This window comes from Bison bison, unplaced genomic scaffold (genome assembly GCF_000754665.1).
Source record: "Bison bison bison isolate TAMUID 2011002044 unplaced genomic scaffold, Bison_UMD1.0 scf7180017864305, whole genome shotgun sequence".
Taxonomy (NCBI): Eukaryota; Metazoa; Chordata; class Mammalia; order Artiodactyla; family Bovidae; genus Bison; species Bison bison.
Genome location: NW_011494877.1, coordinates 1236488 through 1249985, shown reverse-complemented (window position 1 = coordinate 1249985; position 13498 = coordinate 1236488). Strand labels below are relative to the sequence as shown.

The 13498-nt window shown below is 46.6% G+C and overlaps 1 protein-coding gene across 1 annotated transcript in view; it reads left to right on the top strand.

The window, feature by feature from the left end:
• The window catches only part of LMX1A (LIM homeobox transcription factor 1, alpha), a 174672-nt gene that overhangs the window by 108288 nt on the left and 52886 nt on the right, over positions 1–13498 (top strand). Inside the window, exon 3 of the mRNA XM_010851971.1 lies at positions 10263–10495. Within this exon, the coding sequence (XP_010850273.1) occupies positions 10263–10495 (233 nt within the window). The remainder of the gene's footprint in view (positions 1–10262; positions 10496–13498) is intronic.

Below are 13498 nucleotides of genomic sequence, written 5' to 3'. Positions count from 1 at the left end.
TTCTTTGGGATTGGAATGAAAACTGACCTTTCCAGTCCTGTGGCCACTGCTGAGTTTTCCAAATTTGCTGGCATATTGAGTGCAACACTTTCACAGCATCATCTTTCAGGATTTGGAATAGCTTAACTGGAATTCCATCACCTCTACTAGCTTTGTTCGTAGTGATGCTTTCTAAGGCCCACTTGACTTCACATTCCAGGATGTCTGGCTCTAGGTCAGTGATCACACCATTGTGATTATCTGGGTCGTGAAGATCTTTTTTGTACAGTTCTTCTGTGTATTCTTGCCACCTCTTCTTAATATCTTCTGCTTCTGTTAGGTCCATACCATTTCTGTCCTTTATCGAACTCATCTTTCCATGAAATGTTCATCAAGAGGCTTTTTAGTTCTTCTTCACTTTCTGCCATAAGGGTGGTGTCATCTGCATATCTGAGGTTATTGATATTTCTCCCAGCAATTGACATACAGCACAGTGTAACAAATGAAAAGCGATAGTGGCAAAAGCAAACAGGATTGATGAAGAGCTCAGTGTTGCCCCCTGCTGGGATCTCAGAATCTTTCCCATCAAAGCATCATCAATAATGTCCTTGTCCTCCTTACTATTAACACACACACACACACACAGCCCAGGAAACATACATTCTTTGTAAGCATATACATTGTGTTGGCCACGTGCCATCCAGTCAAGCCAAAACTTGTGGAACAATAGGAATCTTTGCCCAGAATATCAGCTAAAAATATCTCATTCCCTCTGCTCTGTTCTTTGCTGGTATGTTTATGAGCGTCCCAGGAGGCTAATGAGGATGAAGGGAAAGGAAAACGGACATTTTTCAAAGGAAACGAAACCTTTAATTCCCTAAAAAGGGAACATGTATGTTTTGTGTGTCTGTTTTATGTTCCTTGCCATTTTTGCATGTCTGTGTGACAACATGGAAAGTCTGAAATGTAAGTCGTGCCACCTTGGCTTGGATTATTGGAATCTATGCTTTTACCGCAGTCTTTTGCTCTATGGCCTGACTCGTAGACAAGTTCCCAGGTTTCAGCAAAGAAGAGGGGGAGGGGAAAGAGAGCTTCTAAGCAAGAGACTCCCTGACACACACTGTCTGGTTATTCAGCTCATTAGGGTGCTACTTAAGAGCCTGTGTGTGTGTGTGTGTGTGTGTGTGCTTGGTTGCTCAGTTGTGTTCAACTCTTTGTGACCCTGTGGACTGTAGCCCACCATGCATTCTCCAGGCAAAAATACTAGAGTGGGTTGGCATTTCCTCCTCCAGGGGATCATCCAGACCCAGGGATAGAACCTGGGTCTCCTGAATTGCAGACAGATTCTTTACCATCCAAAGTACCAGGGAAGCCCCCACTGAAGAGCCTGGGGGACACATTTCCATCCCTAGTTGGCCCATGCAATAACCTCCTTTATTTATTTATTTTTTAAATGTTTAATTTCATATTGGAGTATAGCCACTTAACAATGTTGTGATAGTTTCAGGTGGACAGTAATGGGTCTCAGCCATACCTATACATGTATCTATTCTCCCACCAAATCCCTTCCTATCCAGTCTGCCACATAAAATTGAGCAGAGTTCCCTATGTATTTCTTGATCATTAACTGAGCCTCAAGCTCTGGCTTGTCCTCTCAATCATCTGAAATTTCTTTGTGGTGAGGGGTAGTCACATTTCCTTCTCTGGCCTGAGTTTCTTTCCATTTATAAAATGAGGGGGAAAATGATCTGATATCTGGGGGCGGGGTCTGTGAGTTAGGGGCACAAGGCAAGAATATCGGCACCCCAGTGTGCGTCCATAGAGTGGTCAGTAGCCTCAGTGAGAAGCGGTCCCCGAGCAGTGAAGTGATAAGGGGAGAGGATCTGTTCTAACTATTTGTCAGATAATGTCAGCATTAACCAAATAGCAACTGTTGGCTCTGGTCAGTGAAACATGGAGCTACCGACTTCCTGAACATATGCTGGGTGTTGGGCAATGAACGTGGGTGTTGGTCAACACTGGTTGGTTAGTGTCAATATTGACCTTAGGTTAGGATAGACCATAGCCATAGTTGCCTGAATGAAATGTACCCTGTTTCCTCTTGAGTATTTATACTTCCATATTTGTCTGTTGGTCTCTTCTCCAGTAACATATGAAAGGCTCATTAAAGTCTGATTTAGTTTATTATATAATGAAGAACAGAGACTTGAGATGCTCATGAAGTTCTATTTTTGGCTCACTTGGCTGTCTTGAAATAAATGATCTTATACACACACTTACACAGGCAGATATGGTAAACTGATTTCAATAAAGAGAGTTAATAGCTGCCACTTACTGAGACCAGCTAATATGTATCAGATCCTTCAAATACATTATTTTATTGAAGCTCCAAAACCATCTTGTGAGAGTTATGATCTCATTTTACAGATAAAGAAACAGAGGCTTCAAAACAGTCTATAGCTTGCTCAAGTTCTCAAAGATGGAATCCAGACTTGAATCCAGGTTCTATCAGACTTCAGACACCAGGCTCTTCCTGCTAACTTTGCTGATTCTGGAACAGATTCATTGTGACAACAATAACGACAACAAGTATCAGGTTGGCCAAAAAGGCCATTCGGATTTTTCCGTAAGATAGTATGGAAAAACCCAAACACTTTTTGGCCAACCAGCTACTCAGTCCACCGTTTGAGGTCAGAGCTGCCCACTGCCAGCAGCATGTGCCCTGAGTGACGAGCTGTGTGTATTACCCTGTACTCCTCGGTGAAGCCAGCGCCTCACAGAGCCTCTGGGACTGCAGACATCACACCAGCAGTTCTCATCCCATTGTATGGTCCTTCTTACAGCTCCCCAGGAGCCCCGGAGAGACAGAGACTCTGATTGGCTCTGCCAGCCACTTATTGTTTCCCATTTTCTCCCGCTGCAGAGTCTTGAGACGGTCTCCTATAGAAGATCTTGCCACCCCTATTGTCCCTGCAGACGTTCCCACCGCCCCAGGACCATGGGCTCCATTGCTCATTGTGGTGGTGTTGGCTCAGCCTCAAGGACAGAGACCTTGAGCCAGCTGACAAGGTTGCTTGTGTCATTACTTGTAAGGCCACAAGCCATGCTTTTGGTTCCCGATACTTTTGAATACTCATCTCTCTCACCATCTCTCCTTCTTTTTAGCCACATGGTCTCCCAGACTCCCAGCAGCAGATTTTCCCGGACAGACAGTTTTGGCATGTTGCCAATCCCTGTCTCAGTGCCTGGATGACCTCAGTTACCAAGTCAACATGGCACTTAATGCATGCTGCTATGCTGCCCCCTGGTGGAGAGGGTGGAAACAGGGCTATGCAGATTACTGCCTGCTTGTTAGAGAACTATACAAAGACTCCCTTCTACTTTCTAGACCAAAGAGTTCATAGACTTGATTAAAACTAGTGCTGTCAGTGACTGTGGAAAGGCAGTATCATCTGTGGTGATCTGCTGTCCAAGGCTGGAAATGGCTCTGATTTCTTATTTTGGTGAGAAAGAAGAGTATACAGTCAGTTGGCCTTAAGTTGGCATCAGGGTTTTTCATGTACTTATTTGTTTTCCATCCTTCTACTTAATTATCTATGGTGTGGATGCTTTGAGAGGCTCCCTTTGAGGTCTGAAGTACTCTGGGTCAAGGTTAATGAAGATCTCAGTCTTTCCAAACATAAGCTTGGTTCTGGAACCTTCTAACATGGCATAATGGGGGCTCCCCTTACAATCCTCCTCAGCCTTCATGGGTCTCAAAACCTTTGTCCTGGGATAAATTTGGGTTTGCATGAGGCTGCCATGTTCTTTAATATTTCTGTATATGGGAAGTTGTATCATCAACCTGGAGACTAAATGTGGGGATAACACAGGATCTAGTGTCTGATTTCTAGAGGATAATGTGGCAGGAGGTGGGAGAGATTGGAGGGAGCCATGGGCTTTCATGGGTGAAAAAGTACTGATACCGAAAAGAAAACTAAGCCTGAGTTAACCTCTTTGATACTTTACGTTGATACATAGAACAAGAGGACATTTCATCGAGCCATGCCAGCAGTGTTAGTTGGGTGAATCCAGACAGATCCTATGTGGATAGGTGGCATGCAAACCCTAGCCTGAGGCCATTAAAGCAGGTGGGAACTCAGACCTTGGTTCCGTTATGTTATCAAGACTGGCCCCCAAGTCTACAATCAGTACCACTAAAAACCTGACTGCTGACATTCTTGCATTATCCATGGCCTTCTTCCTGAATTATTTGCTCCGGTCCTTCTCGTTCCATGCTGCTTTATCTCATCTTGATTCTCCCAGTCTCTGACATTATGACTCATCATTTTTCCCTGCTAATTTCTCTGTCATGTTTCATATTCAGCTCTTTTTCTCCATCCTCCTCCTCATCATCATAGTTCCCATTTTATTGAAGATTTACCACGTGCCAAGCACTGTGCTAAGCAGTTCTGATGTTTCGGTTCAATCAGTTCTTCTTGTGCCCCTCTGACAGAGGCCCCTTGATTATTTCCATTTTATAGATGAGTACACTAATAGTTCTTCTTGTGCCCCTCTGACAGAGGCCCCTTGATTATTTCCATTTTGTAGATGAGTACTCTAATGCCACTATGGTCTGATCGAGCTCACATAGCCAGCTAATAAGTGGTGGAGTACTGATTATAGCACATTGCCTCCCTGTCTTTACTGTGTCTATAACTCGGTCTCTCTGGTAGGGCTTTCTTGGGTCTTTCTGGGTCCAGCCCCACTGACCTGCATTTCTGCCTACACCTTGGAAACAGTGACCCACCAAATGCCCCAGTGACTGGGGTTCCTGCAAGAATCCTCTTGTTTCCCAATCATCTTGGAATCAGAGTAGACTCTTGGGCATGGTGGTGTTAGGTCTAAGAACATCTCCCGGATACTGTTTGTTCTTAACACAACTCCGTAGAGGATAGACCTCTTACACAGATCCTTTCATATACTTTGGGGCCCAAGAACCAAGTAACTTGAAGGGATCAACTTGGTTCCTAGCTCCTGCTTTTCACTTGCATGCGGGCAGCAGAGTCTCAGAACCTCCTGTGAAGCCAGGGGCGTGTCCAGGAAACCTGTCAGGAGCTCAGACCACCATATTAGCTGCTTGATCTGTTTATCTCTCCTGTGAAAGGAGTGCTAGGGAGAATATATGAGGAAGAACTTAAGAATCAGCCATTCCAGAGTCTCTCATTCTCATGGAAGAGAGGCTTCATGAGCAAAGTTGAGCTGGTGAGAGTCTCTGTGAGTTTATAAAGTAGTTCTATTTGCTATTGCTACACAAATTTAGTGAGGGAATGAATATAAGAAATACTGCAGTTCCTGGAAGCAAGTAAGTATTCAGTGAAGACCAGTTTCCTCTTCTTCTATCTTCTATAAGCTTCTTTTTCTTTGTAATAAAATAATTTGGGGGTGAAAGATATTCTAACGATGAGGACCCCAACATTTATAATGTGGAGTGATTGTCTTGCGCTCACATAACCAGCACCGAAGTCCAGGTGTCCACACAGGATCCGGGAACGTTGTCGTCTTTCTGCCCTAACTCCGGCTGTGCCGGGTGTGCTGTTGCTTCCCGGCGGTCTGACCTCTGTCTTCATCGCCTTGGTCATGTTCTCTAGGAGTTTCTCAGGTGGCAAGCCTTCATATCTGCTTTGGAAACATTCTCCTTGCCTACAGAGTAGAATCTCCAACACTATAATAAACGTGTGAATCATGAAAATGGGAGTGAGTTAAATTATCCAGCCTAATGGATTTCAAACGTACCTTAGGAGCATTTTGCTATCTTCAAATGAGATCTTTTCTAGAAATAGATATATTTGAAAATTTGTGCAATATATATATATGTATGTATATATATAATGTAAATCCTTTCTGGAAGTACTTACATATTTATACTGTGCAGATAGGAAGAAAGAAAGAAATACGTGAGTGAGTTGTTGGTTTTAGCTGGTGTGTGCATATGTATGTATGTGTTTATATTTGTGAATGAACCATAACATTCAAAGATATACAAAAATATATATGTACATGCACACACACATACGCACATGTGTATGGATGGATGTCTATGAATGGTATGTTTCTGGAAAATACCTTGTTTGGAGAATTACCATAGTAAGGCCCTGTCATGCTGAAACACTATCTGGAGACCTGGATTTAGGATTTAGTTGGCTTCTCTGGTTAAAAGGAGACAAGCAGAATAGAGACTGACCCCTTCCACAACCTCTAAGAACTTGGTGTAACAGCTGATACAGGGCAGTGCTTTCTCGTTAAAGATAAGAAAACAGGCCCAGGAAAAGACAGTGGCTTTTCTGAGGCCTCTTGATAAGAGAAACCTGGAGCCTAGGTCTTCCTACATCAAGTCCTGGTCCTTTCCCTGAATCAGGTCACTTTTTATTTTCTTCTTTGCTGCCCTGCATGGCACCTAATACAAGATACCTCATTTCCGTTGCATTATCTCAGTGCGTTGTGGTGGCAGGACATGCCTCATCTAAGGCGTGTTCTCTGCATGTCCGCTGTGCCAGCCATGCATCCCCTATTCTTCTTTTGGGTCAGTGCTGCACACTTTGAAAAGGAGGTCGTGCTAATGTCAGAGCCGGGAGGAGTCAGCAAAAGGACTCCTGCTGTCAAGGAAGAAGCCATCTCTCAGGACACAGCTTGTAAACTTGAGCACAGACAGCCGCCTTTGGGGGGGAAAAAAAAGTCAAAGACAGAGGCAAGGCCTGTTATAAGAACTAAGAATTGTGCCCTTCCTTATGGGTCTCCAGGTCCTCAGACCTGCTGGCATTTCATCCCCAGTAATCCGGGAGTGTAGGCATCACCATCAGAGCAAACTGAGGCCACCAGAGATTACATGATGAGCCCTGACCCACACGGACTGCCTGGAAGTGGCCGAGCCAAGCAGACTCGACTCCAGCTCCCTCACCAAAACTACCAGTTGTGCATCTCAGAGCTATGGCTGTTCGGGGAGAGAGATAGGCAAGGCCTGGAATGGAGCTTCAGTCAGCCTTGGCTCTCCTGCCTGTGGTGGGAGCAGGAAAGGGCCAGAGGGAAGAAGACGACAGCTAAATAGAGAGGGAGGGAAGGAAGAGAAGGAAGATGTCGTGACCTCTAGCCCGAGCCAGTTGGGTAGGGCTGTTTGGGGCTCTTCTGGCTGGCCCCCTCCTACATACCCCAAACAGCCTCCCATGGTCATTTGTTGACAGCCTGATGGAGAATGTGAGCTCCCTGAGGACACAGTGGCCTTGGTTAGTGCTCCACCCCCATGTCTGCCCCATGGAGGACAAAGGACATTTAGTAGAGGAAGGAGAACTCTTAACAGAGGGCTTGGGCCCTGGACATGTCTCCACTGGCTAGAACCTGTTATTTCCATTTTACAAATGAAGGAATTAGATGTAACAAAGAGGTACAGAATCATTTACGGAGCCTTCAGGAGTGGAGTGGGTGAATGTCTAGTGGTGGGCAAAGTTGGCAGTTGTTATATGCGCCCAGCATATAACAGGGCTTAGCTGTTCATATGTTATATGATTAGCTAAGCTAATCAGGCTTAGCTTTCCAGGGCACAGCCAGCCTGCCAGGTTCTGAACCCAGAGTGAAGTCTCATTAGCATTCAGAGGGTGAACTCACCATGGGGGCTGCCATCCAGGGCATTGAGAAGAGATAGGCTGTGTTTTAATTACGACCTGGACTTTTGAACAAATCCTTTTCTCTGCTTGTCTGAGCCTTAGAGACAACAACTTGTGGGAAGTGTGCAGTCAGCAGCTGGGTCCACAGTAGTACCCGTGCAGCTGTGTACACATCTGGAACACAGGTGGTGGCTATGTGCTTTTTCTCCTTGCGCTGCCCTCGGGTTAGTGAAAAGCAGTTAGGTGAGGTCAACCTGGTCTTCACCCAGAGTGGGGAAGCTGATGCAGAGAATGAAGAGAAACAGGACTGCCCCCCTCTTCTAGGTCTCTATACCCCCCCACCCCTGCCCATCATGACCATTACAGCATCGGAGCCCAGGCAACTCCCGCCACTTCCTCCAGCCGTTCTGAGTCAATATGGTGGGATTTCTTTGTTGAGCTCCCCGCAACCCTCCTTTTTCCAACTTGGGGGAAGTTTTTGGAGTGGGGGTTGAAATTAAGAAGGGAGGAGAAAGAGGAGGAGATTAACAGGGTAGAAGTTAGACAAGCACAGATGCCACCACCTGTGACTGTGGATTCTCAAGAGCTTGTTGACTCCCGGGAGCGTTTGCCTTGATTCTGTTTGACAGTTCCTTCCCGGGGAAGGGGAGGAGAAGGAGAGCCTTTGACCAGTTCCTGTTAAAGCCCTGATTCGTTTGCTTAGGTTGGCAAACAGTGTCTGGGGACTTGGGGCTGGGGATGAACTAGGTGGATTTTCTGTCTGATACACGACATCCAGCATTGGGGTGGGGAGTAAAGGCCATCGTTCCTGGGTCGGGTGTGCCCTGAAATTCCGACTTGGAGAGCAGAACCACTCAGAGCAGACAGGGGAAGGGAGAGGGCATGGGCAGAGCAGTGGAGACCTGGAGCTCTGTTTAGAGGGCTGTCACATACCTGCTTAGTGGTGAAAGAGCCAGAGCAGCCCCTGAACTGTCCCCCCAACCTCACCCCCTTTGTTGAGAGGCAGAAGGCAGGCATATCAGGATGGGTGTTTCTAATGATGGTCCGGTGGTCAAGGGGAGGGGCAGGCTGGTGTCGGGGCCCGAGGTCCAGGTTAAGAGTGGGACTGCATATGTGCTTCTCATCCCGAGCTGTGCTGAATCCCCTGCAGGCTGCCTCTGTCCAGAGAGGCTGTTCCCTAGCAGACTCGCAGGAGGCGGCTTCAGCCCCCTTTCCAGGCCTCGTTTTCCTTCACCTGAAGACACGGCCTTCCTCTCTCTTGTGCCAGCTCCTTTCTTGGTAATTCCTCCTTACCCACTTCTCCACTGTACCCTCAGAACCCTTCCCTTTGTCCAGGAAGTTGCCAAGATAAACACGCTGTGCACGTGTACGGATGTGGCCCTCTACTAGTGTAGCTGCAGGACTGAGACGTGATTAATTGTTACAAACAGGCTAGGGCTTTATGCACCTATTTTGTGTTCATGAAGCACTGCTTCATATCATTCTTATATTCTGCTCCCTGAAGGTAAATCCCTCTGGGTAGACATGATCTGTTTGTTTCATTGTTTGCTGTTTCTCTCACTGTTATGGGAGCTCTGTAACAGAGGATGGAGACCGAGGATGAGGACTTTGTTTTGTATTCTTTGGGCCTGCAGCAGACACTCCAGGAGACTCTTAGGATGTGAATGCTGCTAGGGCGGGGTTTCCTTCCCCACCCTGCTGTTAAGACACAGAGTGGTGTAGTGTGTGGTGGGTGCTTCTGAATCAATGAAAGAATGAATGGGAAGAAGACTAAATGAGTGAGTGAGTGTGTGAAAGGACTTCTGACATGGGACTGGCCACACTTAGGCTGTCATGGTGGAGGGCCTGTCTATAGAATAATGCTCTGGACCAAGATTTATTGAATGTGCTATAAAATGCAGATTCTCCTGCTGACTCCCTGACAGTTAGTCATCTCCTCTTCTGTGTACTGGGACCCTCTGGTTATCTGGACATGTCTGTCTCTCTTATTAGCCTGAGCTCATTTCTGGAAGAGAATTATTTCATCAACCTTTATATCTCTAGTATCTACTGCCTCCTCCTGGCATAGATGGACACCCTCTTCATGGCTAGATGAAAATAAGTGAAATGAGATAGAAGTCCTGAAAGCTGGGCTGAATCCACTGAATATCAGGCTCGGAAGCTGGGATGCAGTTTCTCTTTCAAAAATTAGATGACACCTCAGAATGCCCTGGGGAGCTTGTTAAAAACTCACATTCTGGGTCCCATCCATTTGCATGCGACTGGAGTGGGCCTGGACCTTTTTGTTATTGTTATTTTGTTTGAAAAGTCAGCCCTGGGGGACCCTGGGCAGCCTGCCTGGCACCAGTCTGTAGAGCATCCTTTGGGAACACTTTGCCATGGACCACACCAAATACACTCTGGGCTTCAGCTCACATTTCCTCCAAGGCTGCTCATCCTTCTTTTCTTAAGCCTTTGAGAGAGTAACTCAACTGAATTCTTTGGTTCAACCTCCTCAGGGAATAAAATCACCTAGATTTAAAGCCTATTCCATTCCAAGTCTCCTTATCCCAGTTCTTGAAGTTCCTTTCGCGACTGACTTGAGGGAAGACTTGGGCCTCAGCTGTCTTTCTCACAGACCTTGCTTTACTTTTTCCCTGCTGCTAGGCTGTTTGCTGTCAAATGCGGGGGCTGCTTTGAGGCCATCGCACCCAACGAGTTTGTTATGCGGGCCCAGAAGAGCGTGTACCACCTGAGCTGCTTCTGTTGCTGTGTCTGCGAGCGGCAGCTCCAGAAGGGTGATGAGTTTGTCCTGAAGGAGGGGCAGCTGCTCTGCAAAGGGGACTATGAGAAGGAGCGGGAGCTGCTCAGCCTGGTGAGCCCAGCAGCGTCAGACTCAGGTGAGTGATGTGTGGTGGGCGGGAAGCCAGGGGCTAGGAGAGTGGGTTGTAGTGGCAGTCTAGGTTGCTTTCTCCCTTAGATGGCCACCACCAAGGCACCCTGGTTCCATGACAGGGCAGTGCTGTGCATTCCAGCAAGTTTCTTTATGAGTTCAGAGTAAGTTCTTATCAGTCAGGTATTGCTGTGATGGTGCTATGTAACAAATTACCCCCAAATTCCTTGGCATACAACCAGAAACATTTATTCACACATTTGCAAGTCTCTGGGTAAACAGAAGTGACTCTGCTTCACGTTGAAAGTCTTCAAGTCTCCTGGGATCTGTTGATCTCTGCTGACCTTGGCTCTAGGCTATAGACCAGGTTCATGTCTGCTCTGTGTGACTGGGTTCAGGCTTGAGAAGCAGCAGCCATGAGGCCTGATCTCCTGGCAGTGGTAAAAGTGCAGGAAGGCATGCTTTACCATTCAATCACGTTTAAAGTTTCTACTCATATGACAGCTGCTAGCACTGTGCTGGTCAAATCAAACCAGATGAAACCTAAAGTCTGAGGAGGGGAAATACACTGCATGCACCTCAAGGCCCAGACAGGGAGATGCATAAAACTATTAAGGAGAACGATCAATGGGAACCAGTAATTCCGTCTGTCACAGTCATGCTGAACTGCTCGAGCCTTTGTTTCCTCACCTGTCGGAAAGCTGGATTTTAACTAAGGTTTGGTGGGTGCATTGGAGGAGGAAATGGCAACCCACTCCAGTGTTCTTGCCTGGAGAACCCCAGGGATGGCGGGGCCTGGTGGGCTGCCATCTATGGGGTCGCACAGAGTTGGACACGACTGAAGTGACTTAGCAGCAGCAGCATAAAGAAAGGATTTAGAATATATTTGCTTCACTCACCTAAGACTCACACACCCTCCCTGCAGAGGTTCAGAAACTTTCTGGATTGGGTTTCACAAGGCCAGAGAAATTTCAACTGCCCAAGTGAAGTCAGTCCCACGGGGCAACCTGGCCTCCCTTTTTGTGGAAGAATCTATATCACATGAGGGCATGTCCCTGTGAACTTAGTAGTTTTTGCCATTGCCGGTTCTAGTCAAGTTCCATACCACTTACCATGGCTTACAGGGCCTCTGGAATTTCACTGTGCTCGTCTCCTCAGCCTCAGGGCAGCCTCTGACCCCTCCCTCTACATTCAGCACGTATCTGTGTCTCCCACTGACTTCCACATCTTAAGAGTTTTTTCCCTCTCTGCCTCTCTTGCTCACTCTTTAGTCTTGCCAGTGTATCCCTTAAGCTTCTTTCTAAGACTGACTTCACGGAGGAAGACTCTTATTCCCTTGTGCCTGGGGGGTTTACCCTTCACCTCTCCTGCAGTGACATGGATCCCACTTGATTGGGGTCACTTGTTTAATTGTTGTTCTTGCCAGAGCGCTAAACGCCATGAGGGACTGTGTGCATCTTTTTTTCTTTACCACTGTGTCTGCAGGGTTTAGCACAGGCCTGGAATGCTGAGGGTGCTCGATAAAATCTGTTTTAAAGGATAAATAAACACATGGGACAGAAGCCCTGTGGGTGATGCTTGAGTTCAAGAGCTTTAGAGGCAGTCAGCTGGGACCCTCACCTTAGGTACACCATACCACTTAGATCTGTGAGACTTTGGGCAAGTTTTGGAGCCTTTCCAAGCCCTCATCTTTATAGCTGTAGATCATGGTGCTGTGGTGATCACGGTGTTGTGGTGATCATGGTGTCTTACATTGGGGAATAAAGCATAAATGTATGTTAACAGTCTGGTGTTTAGTAAGTGCCCTTGCCTGCTGGTGCTGGCATCATCATCACAGTTGTTTCGTTTCCTTTCCCTCCTGAGGGTTGGTTCTTCTTGCCTGACTCTGCAGCCTCAGGTAAGCTGATACCAGGACAATCCCAGCTTCTGTTGGGTTCATTGGACTTCAGTTTTCCTGTACATTTTAATTTGGGGGAAGTTTCTCCCTATTGAACATCTCACTCTGGGGTAGCCGGGCCCATGCTAAACAGCTGCTTAGTAGATCAGCTCATCCTGTCTTTTCCTCAGGTGCCATGCTGTACCCAACCACTGGGCCTCCTCTGCACCATATTGCAAAATCTTCAAATTCACAAGGGGTTAAGTGCTATGGGGATCAGAATACCAGCATGACCTTAGGAAGACATGCAGACCCAGAAGGACATACCATTCTTTCTGACACGGAAATAAATGCTGTGGTCTAGCCTTTCTTGGTACACAGTTGTGTGACTCTTGGTGACTGTTTTCCAATTACAGATTTTAACTGGGGACAAACAGTGTGTCTTTAGTGTACTGCCTCCTCCCCACACACAAAGACAAAAAGAAGCTGGATCTAAGCACCATCAAAAGTGCAGTGTTCAAGACTTGTGGTTGCCCAGGGGAAGGTTGGAAGGAGGAGGGATGGACTGGAAGTTTGGGGTTAACAAATGATGCTTTTATATATAGAATGGATAAATAACAAGATCCTACTGTATAGCACAGGGAACTGTATTCAACATCCTGTGATAAGTCATAATGAAAAAGAATTTTTAAAAGAATGTATATATATATATGTGTGTGTGTGTGTATGTGTGTGTTATATATGTGTGTGTGTATGCGTGTGTTTGTGTGTGTGTGTGTATGCGCTTCCCTGATAGCTCAGTTGGTAAAGAATCTGCCTGCAATGCAGGAGACCCCGGTTTGATTCCTGGGTCAGGAATATCTGCTGGAGAAGGGATAGGCTATCCATTCCAGTATTCTTGGCTTCCCTTGTGGCTCAGCTGGTAAAGAATCTGCCTGCAATGCCGGAGACCTGGGTTCAGTCCCTGGGTTGGGAAGATCCCCTAGAAAAGGGAAAGGTTACCCACTCTAGTATTCTGGCCTGGAGAATTCCATAGAATGTATAGTCCAGGGGGTTGCAAAGAGTCAGACACGACTGAGCAACTTTCACTACACACACACACACACACACACACACACACACACGTATATATAG